Genomic DNA, 16,646 nt, shown 5'->3' on the forward strand with positions numbered 1-16,646 from the left:
ACTAGCACCATCTGCTGTCGTGTTCGCGCTGCGTCATGTATTTCGAGCGTTACTGCATGTGTCAAATGGGGAACTACAAAATATTTATCATATTGCATGACAGCGCCCCAGACGACGTTTTCGCGTGACGACTGTTATTCGATTGAAAATTTGAAATGAACGTTTTTTTTGTGGCGATGGAGCTAGGAGAACAAAACGTGAAAAAACGAACCGTGATATAAGCGACACATCACTGTATATATGTAATCGTTATTTTTCTAGTCAGAGAAATCATCATCGAGTGGCACGTCTGCTTGTCTATGACTGTACTATCGTAAAATTATAATTTTATGAAATAGCAAAATAACTACACACCATATGAACTTTTTTCAACTATCCTCACTTAAAAAAGAAACAATATATAAACCCTTGAACCCTATAATAGCTTTAGCTTATTTTTCAGACATGCAATCGGAAATACAAAATATAATAATGGAATGTCCAGTCTGAACAACGATATCATGCGCACTATATTAATTCCAACCTGTGTTACAACATAAATGTAAAGTTTCACAAACAACAAAAAATTGAAACTCTGCGAGCTTTCCAATACCTTTATTGCAAAAAGAAAAACTATGTACAAAGATTAAATCTACGGGGATTCTACATTCGCTTTGCATTCTTTTGACCAAATTAAGTAGAATCGTAAGCAATGACTAATGTACTTCGATTTTTGTTGAAACACGCTTTAATATACATCGTTCTATTGAACAATGATAGCTTCAGAGGTTTTGCCATTGCGTTGCAAAAAGTGTTTGCTGAATTTCAGTTTTACGGGTAATTTCTTCGTGTATTCCATGGCTAAGCCACATAATATGTAACTTTTTGTAGCGGTCTTTACAGAATTTCAGCGGATTTCCTCTCCGAAGTCCTTGGTCCGTTTCACCGTATTCATCTATGTATGGTGCGGGGATGAAGCATCCTTTATTCAATCCAAGTAGCAATATCTCCGCGTCTCGAATCCTCAAAAACATTCCTATTCCAGCGCCACAAGTATGTACGTGATATGTGCATGACCCAACAGAGTTTTTATTTAATTCCTTTTGGCAACAAAATGATTGAGAGCATAAAATTTCTCCGCAAACTAAGCACATAGTGGGATTTCGTGATTCGTCTCTCAGGTTGTTGGGGCAAGAAAAGTTCGACACACTGTTGATCAAATCAGCATAGTCTTCTGGAAGATCTATCAATTGCCGTATTGGCGGAATTGCTTGAATAATGGGAACAATATCTTCTGATTGTTTATTTCGGAGGTTTTGTCTCACAGTTAATAGCTCTTGCTGATTTGCGTTGATAATTGTTGTCATGAAACCGTAATAAGTATCATTTTTGAAATATGCACAAACATCACTTTGCAAGCCAAGATATGTTGCAAGTGCTTCAAACTCATCATCTTCCGGCAATTCTACGTCGGTAATTGCATGGAACAAAAGACTGGCACAGCGTAAAAAAGTTTGACTTTGCTTTCTCACTATATGTACTAACTGTTGTTTGATGTATTTGGATACAGGCAATCTGCTTTCATAGTATATATTATAATTTTTATATATATCAACCAGATTACTGCAGTCTTCAATGACATTTTCGTCACAATCCATCACATTGGAAAAATTCATTTCATGAGTCACAACTATTCTTAATGCATTAACCAGGAACATAGCTGTCAAGATGTCTTGGTCTAAAACATTGCCTTTGGGAATCGTATCTTCTTTACTCATATAGAAAAGTATACAACGAGTAGAAAATATCATAGTTGTCATCATGCTGAATGTATCCCATTCTAAAAACGATGACTTCTTTTTGCCGAATAGCATATCATATAAATCACATATGTAAACAATAAAGCTTTGGTTAAACATTCTGATATTATTTCCTAGCACAGCAGCCATTCTAACGAATCCAGTTAAGCATGACGAATACCTGTAAATAGACATAAAAAAAAAATTAATAGTAAAACAAAAACTGTCATGAGGCAGACGTATAGCGAATTTCTTTATTCCACCAGCTCTCCTAGTTTTGACCTGGAAGTGCACTAACTGCTGTCAAAACCCTTTTTCATTCGCTCGATTTTGACACAGTTTTGACCTGCCGTGCTGCCCGAAGCGCACTGTAAAATTTGTCAGCTTCAACCCTTTCAACCTACCACCGCACGTGCTATGTTCGTAAACAATTATCTGGCATCTCTTTCTTACTTGCGTCTTAAATGGCGATGACGTTTCATTATTCCTCGGCAGTTTTGCCATTTTGCGCATACAGTGGAATAAAGAAATTCGCTAGTAGTTTTGTCTAAATTTGCAGATGAGATGCACGATGTGAGAGCCAAATAGTAACGGCAATTCGGATATGCAACATTTTGGTTCAAGAAGAAACCTGTGTTTGGTTTTAGCGCCAATCTGTTCTTCTCAGCTAGCTGGCATCCCGCCATGTTTCGAGGACTAACATCTCAGCGTGTGTGTAAACGAGATAGCATATCACCGCCACTTTTCATACGCATAACATAGCATCTGTCAATGGGGCCCGCAAATCGCGGATCCGCTGCGATCAAACAAAGCAAATAAGATAGAGATGCCAGCTAGCTGGTTCTTCTTTATTCACCGTCCGTGCCACCCAGAGTTGCCAATGAAATTTTCGATTTAACTGGAAAAAGGCTGAAGAAAAAACTGGATTCCAAATAAATTAAAAGAAGCAAAAAAATGTTTGTGAGAGTGCTTTTCTGTTATGGGGACTGAATCCAGTGTCAGTTTTTTATACAGCAATTAAAGAGATAACTCTTCGCAAAAAATTACTCATTTTAATCAGAACTGTTTTGCTTCGGGCTTACATTTTGGTTAAATTATGGACTGAACAAAATTCCTCTAACAGCAGCAAAATTTAAAAATTACGCAATCAATCTATCTCAATATAAGAAAACAAAGCAACATTTTCTTCCGTTACATCAGTGAAGTTTAAACAGACTGATGTCATTGTTGGTGAAACGCTGACATCACTGCTACAGAAGAGAAACGATACCTTCACCGGTGTACCATTTACTTTGGATTATCAAATAAAACTTAATACACGTTTTCTTTACGATTCACGTTGTATTTTATTTCTCTCACACGAAATGTGTTCATACTGTTGATTCCACTGTTTTAAGGACGTTGTTAGCCAACAGGTTACTGAGCCCAGTGGAGAACAAATGATACGGTCGGTTATTTAGGTGAAATTTTTTTTATTTCACCGCAGTGTCGGTTTTAGGTTATGGCGGATCCGGGATAATTTTTAATTGCTAAACTTGGGAATAGCAATTATGCGACATGGAAGTTCCACATGGAGATGTTTCTCACACGGGAAGAACTTTGGCACGTCGTGGAAGATGCGAAACCGGAACCCGTTACAGATACTTGGACGAAAGCCGATAAAAAGGCTCGTGCTACGATTGGTTTATGCATCGACCAGAGTCAAAATACGCTGATCAAGGATTGTGGCAGCGCTAGAGATGTCTGGGATGCACTCAAGTCGTACCATGAAAGAGCAACTACGACGTCACAACTATCGCTGTTGAATCGTTTGTGTGAATCCAAAGTGGCAGAATCCGGAGACATTGAAAAACACATGCTGGAACTGGATGTTTTGTTCGGACGACTAGAGAATGCTGGTCTCGAGTAGACTGAAAAACGCAAGATTGCAATGGTACTAAGAAGTATGCCAGATTCGTACCATTACCTCGCATCTGCGCTGGAAGCTCGACGTGACGGAGAAGTGACAATGGAACTAATTCGTTCAAACCTGTTGCAGGAGTATCAAAAACGTTTGGATCGGCACGAAAAAATCAACTGGGGATGAAAAAGTGCTAAAACACAAAAGATAAAACCGAAAACATGTTTTTACTGTGGAAAACCGGGACATTTCAAAAAAGATTGTCGTAAATGGCAAGCTGATAAGGGTAAGCACAACGATGGTGGTGCTTCTGGATCAAGACCGGCTTCCAACGGTCAGCATGAAAAAGCGAAGCACGCGACGAGTGCAGATAAAGGAGCAGTATGTTTTACGGTGATCGAAGAAAAACAGGCTGCGTGTGTTGCTTCAGTGTGTTGGCCAGTTGTGAACTCTTAATAGTGGCGCCTCTTGTCACATGACAAGTCGGGAAGACTTTTTCGGTAAATTAAAGCAGGTTTCAGGTGTATCTGTAGTGATGGCAGATGGAAATAGTGCTAAATCGAGTGGCCATGGTAGCGGAATAATTAAAAGTGTTGACAGCACTGGAAAGACGGTGGATATATAACTCGAAAAGGTGTTGTTTGTACCAAAACTGGACGGTAGCTTGTTGTCAGTGAGCAAGATAGCTGACCGGGGGTGTACTGTAACATTCATGCGCAACAGTGTTGAGATTCGTGATGCGTCTGGATGTGTTGCGGTTTCAGAGAACAGGCGCGGTGATTTGTATTACCTGACGGAAGCGGAGCGTGTTTTGATCGCTGCTAGTTATAGGCATACAATGAATTGCCAGCATACGTGGCATCGTAGGTTGGGCCACCGTGACCCAGCTGTGCTTGATCGTATTAAGAAGGAAAGTTTGATAACCGGGATAAAAGTAGTGGACTGTGGCGCAAAAGTAGTTTGTGAGCAATGTCTCAAAGGGAGAATGGTAAAGCAGCCGTACCCGCAACAGTCAGGAAAGAAAACAACCCGTCCGTTGGAGCTCATACACACCGATTTGTGTGAGCCTATGGAAAACGTGACCCCTGGTGGAAACAAAAATTTTTTAACACTAATTGACGACTTTAGCAGATATGTAGTGCTGTATTTGCTAACAAATAAAAGTGAGACCCAAAAATGTATCAAAGATTTCGTGAGATTGATGGAAAATCAATTCGGCAGAAAGCCACAGATAATTCGCTCGGACCGAGGCGGGGAATTTGTGAATAAGGACCTTCAGAAATTTTACTCCGATGAAGGAATAGAAATGCAATTGACAGCCGGATGGTGCAGAATGGTGTGGCGGAGCGTCGCAACAAATATTTGCAAGAAATGGCGGTGTGTATGCTGCTAGATGCTGGATTGGAAAAGCAATATTGGGGAGAGACGATTGCGACAGCTGCTTACATACAAAATCGGATGCCGTCACGATCATTGAAAAGGACTCCGTTTGAGCTGTGGAGAGTTAGTCATCTCAGAATCTTCGGATGTGAAGCTTTCGTACAATTTCCAGATTCCAAACGGACAAAACTGCATAGCTAAGCCGAAAAGCTTATTTTCGTTGGTTATGCATGTGGCTCGAAGGCATACAGGTTTTTGAATAAACAAACCAACAGAATTATTGTCAGCCGAAATGCTAAGTTTCTCGAACTTAGTAACTGTCTACAAGATGAGAGAATCTCGACGACGAAATGCGAAGCAGAACGAAACCAAGTTGAGCTTGAGTCGTTTGTGGGCGGTTGCGATTCACTGAGTGATACAGAGAAACCGTGTGCAGGTTTTTCGGATGGTGATGATTCGAACCTTCAATTTTTCGATATCGAAGTGTTACACCATGGAGAGAATGACGAGCTGGAACAAAGGCCCCAAATAACATTTTGAGTTTTAAAGTAGATTTATAACAGTAAATGTGGTAAACATCACAAAACCTCATTTTAAACTAATTGCGCCATTAGTGGCACTTCCAAACTACTATAAAGCTGCATATAGTTCAGGAGGGCCCACTCTATAGAACGATGTGAGAACCTTGAATAAAAACCCTCATAAGAACTTTTGCACTTCATTTTGTGCTTTTCACAATCTTTGTACAACATCTTTAAAACTATTTTAAAACAAAATTGTTTTTTCTAAATGCCAGCAAAAGTGTTTTATGAATGAATTCAATAAAACAAAACAAACGCTTTCTCATTAAGAGCTTGACACTTTGGTGGCTACTTGAATAAAGGTGGTAAATGCTTTCCTCCATTCGAAACTTTTGAAATCGTTTTTGTGGTTTGGTGTGCTTAACATTGCCGGCGAATTAAAATTTTCGGTGGTTTTTTGATCTGATAGTGCCTTAAAAGAGATGCGCCTTCAAAATTGTCTAATTGAAGAAGAATTTTTTAAATTGTCAGGAATAAATAGTTTTTTGTTATACTTTATGTAAGCCATTACGACTCACTGAATTCTGGCAAACAAGTGTAGAAGTTCACGATTCTTTAAATCGAAACTCTATTTTACAAGAAAATGTAGAAAAATTGCACTTTTGTTCAGATGAAAAATATTATTTAAACATGGCGACAAAATTGCAGCTGTATTTCTTAACATAGTAAAATAAAGCATGTTACACTTTTCTAATACTGCAACAGAACTGTTTTTTCCTGCTGTGGAATCTTGAAATTAATTTCTAGATCAAACGGCTTTATACGAAACCAAACAATCTTATCCATTACCTATTGGTTTTACGACTGTTTATATAATGGAAACACGGTTTCAAACGTTTGACAGTTCCGAATCATATCAAAACAAAGTTGGTATCCGTTCGCTGCTTTTCTTTTCTCTGTGTTTTATCGTTTGTTTCAACTTGCTATTAGTTTAAAATGCCATTCAAGGTAGTTCAGACAATCGAAAAAGGCGAAACCTGTTTAACTGTTGTGCCCACGAGATGGGAACAAAACGGTGTTTTGTTATGGCCGAAAAAGAGTGCCGTGGCAAAACTGTTGCACGACGAGAATTCTGTTCCCGCTGCAAACTGGGAACGGATTAATTGTGTCAACAAACGAGTCTAAAGATCGCGAAGCAGCGGAAGAAGAAATACGAAAAATGGAATCTGCATCGGACACCGAAGCAGACGAAAATTTGGTTTTCATTCCCCCTACTCAAGTAAAAAGACCGCGACTTCAGCAAACAAACATCTTAGGAGATATCAAAGAAATAGTTATCGGTTTCCGTTACACTCTACTAAATTTTTTTTGGAAATAAATATTGAAATTCAGTCCGCAAATATATATTTCGACTGTGACTTACAGTCTTCCTCAGTGCTTATGTGGACACATAAGCACTGAGGAAGACTGTAAGTCACAGTCGAAATATATATTTGCGGACTGAATTTCAATATTTATTTCCAAAAAAATTTAGTAGAGTATAACGGAAACCGATAACTATTTCTTTGATTTCTCAATCACTCTGCTAAGACGCTCGTTATCGATTTTCTAAATTTGATCTTAGGAGATGTTCGCGTAATGAAGAATTTCAATCGACCAATTGAACGGCTGGATAACGACAAGCAGGAGTAAGCAATCTACAGAGACAATGATCTGGTAAGAAACTTTTCAATTCTCTATGTAATGTATGTTAAGCTAAGCTAATAATATGATTTTAAGAACTCTTCATTTGAACCTGAGCCGGACACCGTGCTGTTGCTGACTGAAGAAGCGGATGCGGACAATGGAGACTCAATTGTAATCATCCCACAGGAAATCGATGCAGGAAACGATGATCGTGCCAACATTGTTTTGGACACCATCTTATTAAATCTCACTAGCATTCGTAACGAACAAATGAAAATAGTACAGTGCATTGCAACGATGCAAACCAGTATTGAATACCTTGCACAAGCTGTTTTGAATAATAGACCGTCCGCTAATCCTTATGCTAAGCGAACTAATGTGTTTTCAAAGCCTATTAACACTGCATCAGAGCTTACCGAACTGGGGGAGAATTTGAAAGACGATGCTATATTTGGTGAAATTGTTTCAAACATGAGCTTCATCTGCGGTTCAAATGGAAAGTCAAATGGTGTTGATTGCTGTTACAAACTGATTGATTATTTCATGACGCGAGAGTTTCTAACAGAATGTTCATGGACCGGAAATAGCCGCGGTGCAGATGAAAATAGCTCGCATAGCGCAGAGGGATCGGAATGTGCCAGTAAGGTACCCCTGAAATTCTACAAGAACTACCGTGCTGTGTTTCTGAAATTGATTTTGCTCGCTGGCAAAGACTTTACTGAGGTAAACTGTGAATTGAATTCTACAAGAGAGTGATGAAAACAGTAAGCAAAGATTGGGAGTTAAAAATTCATCCAAGCATAAGAACCGGCTAAAAAACCTTAAATATGTTGTCCAAAAGGATAACACGAAGACAAATGAAATTGCTTGATGTAACCCCATGAGGAGCCGCAACAATGTTTAATATGTTATTTTCTCATTGTTTTTGTTACAATTCTGCATTCATTTTATGTTTAGTTTATTCTCTTCTGAAATGTGACAAACATTAACTTAATGTTATTGCAAAGTATGAAGTAGTGGAATAAAAACAGCTTCGCCCTCTTCGTTATAGGGTATCAATACCATTTTACATTTAATATCGTCGATTGTATATCGCTTAGATGACATTTCCAAACAGTTTTATAAATGTGTAGATAGGTTGAGCGAATAGGTGTTTCAAAAAAACACTTCAGTTCTCTCAAAGCTTTGCCGTTTATTTCCAGTGATTCATTTTGAGCAGCAACACATGTGAAACCAACTATTTCGTTAGATTTTGTCAAGAATCATTTGTTAACCTGATCATTACTGAGTGAGAAGTCCTTCCATTCTATTTTTGCATAATATCTTGTGTCGTTTTCTAACGACTCGGCCCTATCCATATTTATTTGTTTTCTCAATGCTGGTTGCGAGTTTCTTATATTAGTTTAATTTAAAAATGCTATTTTAAAATGCTCAATAAAGTGCATCAAAAGTTCATGGGCCAAGTCCAAGTACTGTTTGTATTCTTCTGAAGAGCAAATAGCTATAGCACAAAAAAACACAAGAAAGTGTTCGTAGAATTCAGCTGGTAAAACTGGCTTCAGCACCAGAATTGAAATATTATGGAGGAACGTCCTGTATTCAAAACCCTCCCAATGGGCCAAACAATCTAAACCTCGTATCGATCGGTGTATCTCTACAGGAGTTCTTATTTGCAGCAGCTTTTTGGAAACTTCTGATGTTATTTTAGATGACCATTTTGTTCTGTATGTACCGATATTTCCATCACGCCAGCCAACTAATAACTTTTTCATCACACCAAGATCAAGAAGATGAAGAGAGTCTCCCACTGGGAAGTCTTCTATCATATCGATTGGCAATCTTAGGAGAGGTGTATCTGTCTTGTGATGTGAACCATATGTCTTGGCTCGGAATCCTGCATCCGTGCGTTCCCTACACCCACTTTTAGGAAAAAAGTTGCAGTGCGACAGATACGAGTATTCGCCAACAGTTGTGCACTTCAAACATCCATTTTGGGCATTGAAGTTTGCCACACCTATGTATATAATTTTTTTTGAGTTATTTTACTCTATTTAAACTTATATCGGAATAATACCTTTGACAAATGCCCTTGCTGGTGAATCGCATATGAAACAACGAATTTCCGCTGTAATTTTTTGATCATTGACAATAATCCCATTTCTGATAACCTCTTCCATTTTGTCGACGAATAATTCGAGAAAAGAAACTATGTCTGTAGGTTTGTGCTTTCCGCAGTATATGCCCTCAATCATCGGCTGAATGGAAGGCTTTGTATGGATGTTGAATAGTATGGGCCAGAATTCATCTCGTGAGCTCTTGTAGATTGGTAGTCCATCTATATTTATATTTATGGAAATACTAAGCGGTGATTCAATTTCTGAGAAGATTTGTTCAATGCAGGTTTTGAATCCGTTATGCCAATACATGCCACCTCCAATTTGTTAAATTGATGCTTCCTTTGGAGTTTTCAGAAGTGTTCGAGGATCTTTCGGAAGAACATCAGAAAGACGACACTTCAGTATTCTAAGGAGAACCTTCAGTGCGGTTTGCTTTATATTGAAGGTAATAGCCCAAGTTCAAAGATCAGTTAGCAACCGTAGATCTTCAAGGAAGGCATCAACCAAGTCTTCGGAATTATCTACGAGTTCTTTATCGTTATTTAATAAACCACTAAATGTCTCCTTGTATTCCGAACTTTCGGGTGGAATTTCATTTGTTAACACTTTCATTGGAACCGGATATGATTTTGCTTCCTTGTAATTCGAAGGTTCTCTGTCTGACTGATCTGAACTATTATCGCCAACTTGGCCATTTGGCTGCTTCATCGTTGACGGCTTGTTCAATGTGTCATAGTTGAGAATTCTAAGAAAATTCTGCTTCACTTTCCGCTTGAACCACTACGTTTTATTTTCCTCCACTTATTGTTATTCATTTTGAAACTAAATATGAATGTGCTTTAAATAGGGTAGATGATCCAATAGTTGTGGTAGCACCAATAGTTGCGGCATCGCTTTTAAATTCATCGTTTAAACTAATTAGAACCGAATTGCTTATGCTACATGTTGAAGAAATAATAGATTAAACATAAGTACATATGTTACTACAACAATATATATACTGAAAATATCCTAATTACTGAAGAATACTGTATTTTTCAGAAACTTACCCGGAAGGCACCACTCACTACCCATTTTCTTGTTTTGTCCACGGAGGTTTTAAGTTATGTGTGTGGTTTTAGTACGATTATTACTCATATAATTATTTTAACAGATAATAGTTTATTTTGGAAACTGTTGCACAGGTGAAGTTCGTTAATAGATGATCATATTATTTATAAATTGCTTCCTCCACTATTGGATCACAGGATACACTATGCTCTTATAGTTGCGGTATGTTTCGCAATTCTGATTTACGTTTATCAGAACATATGTATGTGGGACTACTTGTGTATATTAGAGACAAGCAGGTACTAGGGGACATACCTAAATGATGTAACTTATTACTATTAAATTTTTGAACCCCACCTTCCCCTGCCACCGTGTGTTTACCGATACTTCATACATGATCGGCCACAAAAGCTATCGCTCTCCCTCCTAAAATGCTGTATTATGCATTTATGACCTCTTAATCGATGCTTACCCACTGCTTTTGGTCTTGTAATTCTTTTAACGAGCCTTTCACAGCTTCAGTCGCTAACAGCTTCAGTAAACACTAACGTCAAAAATGTAAGTGCAAACATGGTACGAAGCAGAGGTAATAGACTCTAACTTCACCATTTGTGAAAAAAAATTCTTCTGAATATTTCAAAATGAGCGCCATTGGTCTTTCTCTTCAGCCAATTTCAGCCCTTTTCAAATGTTAGTCTAAAGACTTTTTATAAAAAGTATGCAAATTTTGTTTTATTTTAATAAAACCTACATACCCTCACTGAATTTTGCCAACATCTGACCAAATTGGCGCAAAATCCGTCTCTTAGTTACCTTCGTGCATTTTTGTATTTACTTACAAACCGACTTGTCAACCTATTAAAAACAATATGATAAATAGTAAAACAATCAAAAACCACTTCAAGCGAGGCAAATACCTTCATTTGACCAAGCAAACACGAATGTTTTATATACCGCAACTACAGGAACACCCATTCACAACTATAGGAACTCTACCGCAACTATTGGAACAAAAGCGTGCAACTTATTTTAGTTAATTTAAACCCTCAAAGCGGGTTCAAAGTCAATTTTAAGGTGCAAAATTATCAAACAGAACCGATTTCAACAGAAAATAGTGAAACGGACCAGCTAGATTCGTTTTTCTTAGCCATAACATGGCTAAACATGCATAACTCGTGCTTAGCTCCTCCACTATTGGGTCATTTACCCTATATATTTTTGAGTGATTTAAAAGAGAAATCTATTTAGTTTAATTTAGAAAGTTATAGTTATGCGGCAACTATATTGCAGCTTAGTAGCTATATCATGCTCTTTTTTAAAACCACAATAAAAAAACCTAAATTAATCCACCTAGCGGTCGGACCCAGCCTTTCTCATTCAAACTTTTAGTTGTAAAAATAGATTTACATGTATATTCACTCTTAAGGTTCTAAAATATTGATGTTGCAATCTTTACATATAAAAATGCAGTCCGGTCTGTTTGTCTGTTAGATCCATATAGGCTCGAAAACTACCGAACCGATCGACGTTAAAATTTGTATGTAGGAGTTTTTGGTGTCGATGAAGGTTCCTATGATAGTTTGAGACCCCTCCCTCTTCTGGAAGGGTGGGGTCCCATACAAATGAAACATAAATTTTTGCACAACTCAAGAACAAACCAAGCAAATTAAACCGGATTTGGCATATGGATGTTTTGAGAGGTAACAAATATGTCCATAATAGTTGAACGCCCCTCCCTTTTCTGGAAAGGAGGGGTTCCATGCAAATGAAACACAAATTTCTGCACATCTCAAGAACTAACCGGGTAAAGGGAACAGAGTTTGGCATGTGAAGGTTTTTAGGGGTATCAAATATGTCCATAATGGATCGACACCCCTCCCTTTTCTGGAAGGGAGGGGTTCCATACAAATGAAACACAAACTTCTGCACATCTCGAGAGCTAACCAACTAAATGGAACCAAATTTTGCAAGTGAATGTGTAAGAGGTAAACAAATATGTTCTATAATCGACCTCAGGCAACATTTTGGATTGCAACTTCCGGTTTCTGGAAAACATCCAAAAATGGCCGATTTCCATCCAATATAACAATATACGGATCTAGAATGATACACAGAAGCTAAAATCGACCACAGATACCATTTTGAATTCCAAGATGGCGATTTCCGGTATTGGGTGTTATTCGATCATTTTCGGCTGCTTCCCACGAACATATGCTTCCAGAAGAGGGAGGGGCGTCGAACCATCATGGACATATTTGTAACCTTTAAAAAAATTCAACCAGAATGACGCTCAGAGGCCAGAAATTATTTTTTAAATCCAAGATGGCGACTTTCGGTTTGTGAAAAACAGCCTAAAATAACCAAATACCATCCAATATGAGTATCTCTGGAACCAGAATGATGCAATGAGCTAATAATTGACCTCAGGCACCATTTTAAGTTGCTAAATGGCAACTTCTAGAAAATAGTCAAAAATGACTAAATAACTCAATATAGATATTTCCGTAATCGAGATGATGCATAGAAACCAAACATTGACCCTGGACACCATTTTGAATTTAAAGACGACCACTTTCAGTTTGTGGAAAACAACCAAAATAACTAAATATCTCCCAATATGGATATTTACGGTGTCAGATTGATGCCAGAAAGTCTGCTGAAAATGACCGAACACTACTCAATATGAATATATATTCAGAATTAAGGCGATGTACAGCAGCCAAAAGTCAAGGATATTGTCATTTCGATAAAACCAATCATTTCAAACGATTTGTTATTTGACTTTGATCATATCCTACGGCCGATACGGCGTGCATTTGCAGATTTTAAACACATCGCAAGGAATCAATGAAATTGAAACGTTCAAATAGTACGATCATTCGTTGTTTTGCTTTCGTCTCGATTAGACGCAAATTGTTTATCTCCGTTTGAGTTCGCAAAATAACAATACACGAGTTATCGTACGGGTGTTTTTTTGTCGATTAGTTCTTGTGCTGCGCGATAACAATAGCCTGTTATATATCGGCAGAAACATCTGCACACTGGTAGGGGCAGGCTACCCCGCCAGTGATTCGATACGCAGCTGATATATCAGCAAGAATAATTCTCCCGCACCGCTGTTACCCCGCTAGCAGCACGGACCATCATACGATCGAGCGAGTGGAAGTCAACTACAAGTGGCATCTACAAGGTCGCGTGTAGGACACGGCCACTGCGTCTCAACACGAAGCTGGATCGTCATTGTTTGTTCTGCGGAGACGCTCGATTAATTCTACTATCAGCCGTGAGGTGACGTATTACCTTTAGAATTTTTACTATTATTATCAATATTATTACTATGTTATAATATTATTATTAATATTATTATTGATATTATTATTGTTATTATTAATATTATTACTATAATTATTATTATTATTATTATTATTACTATTGTTATTAGAATTAGTATTACTGTCTTTTTTTTTATTTGATCCATTGTAGATTGAAAAATTGTTTTTAAAATTTAACACCAACTACTTGAACCCCCCCCCCCCCATATTCGAATATTTATCGTTTGTGTGCGGTAGAGCGTAACGCTCCCGCAAAATGGACGACATGCAGGTGCAACTTTTCCTGGAGGTGGAAACAAACGGGGAAGAAATTGAAATTTCTCCCATCAGCTCACCCCTACCTTCCCCTGTGCCCTCCCCTTTGCCAAGTCCTGTACCAAGAGTACCGGAAGTACGGGTAAAAGCTTACCCAGATGCCGCTGGCGGTCCCTACGTTGTTTTTTTTCCGGCCCATAAAGAAGCCATTGAATATTATTCAAATTGGCAAAGACCTGGCAAAACATTTTTCGGCCGTAACCGAGATTACGAAGGTGAGGCCGAACAAACTGCGAGTTGTCGTGAGTAGCTTGAAGCAAGCAAACGAAATTGCTGGCTACGAGCTCTTCACGAGAGAGTATCGCGTGTACATCCCTGCCAAGGATGTAGAAATCGACGGTGTGGTTACCGAGGGGAATCTCACTGTCGATGACATTTTGCGTCATGGAGTTGGCTGTTTTAAAAACCCCTTGATGCAAAGTGTAAAGATACTGGATTGCAAGCAATTGCATTCAGTATCCATCGAAGAAGGGAAGAAGAAATTCCTCCCTTCGGATTCCTTCCGAGTAACATTCGCCGGATCCGCGCTGCCGAACTACGTCCGCTTGGACAGGGTTCGTCTACCTGTACGCCTGTTCGTACCGCGGGTCATGCATTGCCAAAACTGTAAGCAGTTAGGTCACACAGCCACCTACTGCTGCAACAAGGCACGCTGTAGCAAGTGCGGAGGCAATCATGCTGAGAACGCTTGCAGTGGGGATACTGAAAAGTGTCTTTATTGCGAGGGAACTCGGCATGACCTTCCGGCATGTCCCGCGTACAAACAGCGCGAGGAAAAAATTAAGCGTTCCCCTAAGGAACGATCAAAGCGCTCTTTTGCAGAAATGCTTAAGAGGGCTGAGCCACCCTCGACAGGAAACATCTTTTCCTTTTTGCCAACCGATGAGGGTACATCTGACGATCCCGTCGAAGGGTGTTCCTATGCCAGAGGGATCTAGGAAGAGGAGAATGCTCAACTCTCCTAATCTTTCTCGTAAAGGTCGTAAGATAACCCCTAGCGGAATGACCAATAAGACAACACAAAAAGGAAGCGGTGAAGAAAAACCGAAGCAAGTACCCCCCGGTTTTAATTTCAAATCAAACCAGGAGTACCCACCGCTTCCTGGGGCACCAAAAACCCCTCGTGCACCCATTTCTCGATCAGAAGATAAAAAAGAAACAGGGTTCATAAAGTGGACTGGATATTTAAAACATTCAACATACCAGATCCCCTTCAAAACATTCTTCTTGCCCTTCTCCCAACAGTGAAAACCTTTTTGAAGCAACTCACAGCAACTTGGCCCCTCATTTCAGCTATCGTATCTTTCGATGACTTATACGTTGAATGAGGTTAGGAATTTTGTCACTGTGTTACAGTGGAACTGCAGAAGTATCATCCCCAAATTTGATTTATTTTCACATTTGATAAACACATACAATTGTGATGCGTTCGCGCTTTGTGAAACTTTTCTCAATTCAAATGACCAACTTAATTTCCACGATTTTAACATCATTCGTCGAGATCGAGACTCACACGGTGAAGGGGTACTTTTAGGGATCAAAAAGTGCTATTCTTTTTTCAGAATCGACCTCCCCTCGATCTCGAATATTGAAGTTGTTGCCATTCAAACGAATATGAATGGAAAAGACCTTTGCCTTGTTTCGTTATATATTCCCCCATCCGCGCGGATTGAACAGAAGCAACTCCTTGATATAGCAGAACTGCTTCCCGCACCTTTTTTGATTTTGGGAGATTTTAACTCTCACTGTTCGCTATGGGGGTCGCTGTACGACGACAACCGATCTTCTTTAATTTGTAACTTGATCGACGACTTCAATATGACACTTTTGAATACTGGGGAAGCGACACGTGTACCTAATCCTCCAGCACGTGAAAGCGTGCTTGACCTATCCCTCTGCTCGACATCACTTGCGTTAGATTGCCAGTGGAAAGTAATCAACGATCCCCACGGTAGTGATCATCTTCCAATCGTTATATCAATTGCTAATGGTTCAACTCCCCCGAACCCAATCAATATTTCCTACGACCTTACACGTAATATTGATTGGAAGCGTTATGAGTCTATTACAGCGGAATCTATCGAGACTCACGAGGAACTTCCTCCGGAGGAAGAATACGCGTTCTTAGCTGGCTTGATAATCGACGCCGCGACGCAAGCTCAGACGAAACCGATACCCGGGGTAACGATAAGACAACGCCCTCCCAACAAATGGTGGGACAAAGAGTGCTCTGAGCTGTACGCGCGAAGGTCCGCGGCGTATAAGGACTACCGGGAGTACGGCACTGTCAACCTACTACGAAAGTACGAGGCACTGGGCAGTAGACTGGGACACAGTTGTATGGGAAAAAAGCGTTGGTGTAATTTTTTCACTCCAATGCACTTTTCGTGTTCCTTATGGGTCCTGTAATAACTGTGTAACTTTTCAGATCGATCGGTGGAACCCCTGATTTGCGCCCGATTTTTAAAGTTTCCATACGATTTTATATGGGAAAATCCACTTTTTCAAAACTTATCCTCTAGAAATTTCCAGTTGGCTCCTAAAAATATACCAATACATGATATTTG

General features: G+C 39.1%; 1 protein-coding gene across 1 annotated transcript in view; it reads right to left on the minus strand.

The window, feature by feature from the left end:
* Positions 1 to 566: 566 nt before the first annotated feature.
* LOC129718617 (E3 ubiquitin-protein ligase UBR1) overlaps positions 567 to 16,646 on the minus strand; it is a 504,745-nt gene continuing 488,665 nt past the window's right edge. Inside the window, exon 10 of the mRNA XM_055669553.1 lies at positions 567 to 1,959. Coding sequence (XP_055525528.1) covers positions 762 to 1,959 — 1,198 coding nt within the window. The 3' untranslated portion in view covers positions 567 to 761. The remainder of the gene's footprint in view (positions 1,960 to 16,646) is intronic.

This window comes from Wyeomyia smithii, chromosome 1 (assembly GCF_029784165.1).
Source record: "Wyeomyia smithii strain HCP4-BCI-WySm-NY-G18 chromosome 1, ASM2978416v1, whole genome shotgun sequence".
In the NCBI taxonomy this organism is placed as follows: Eukaryota; Metazoa; Arthropoda; class Insecta; order Diptera; family Culicidae; genus Wyeomyia; species Wyeomyia smithii.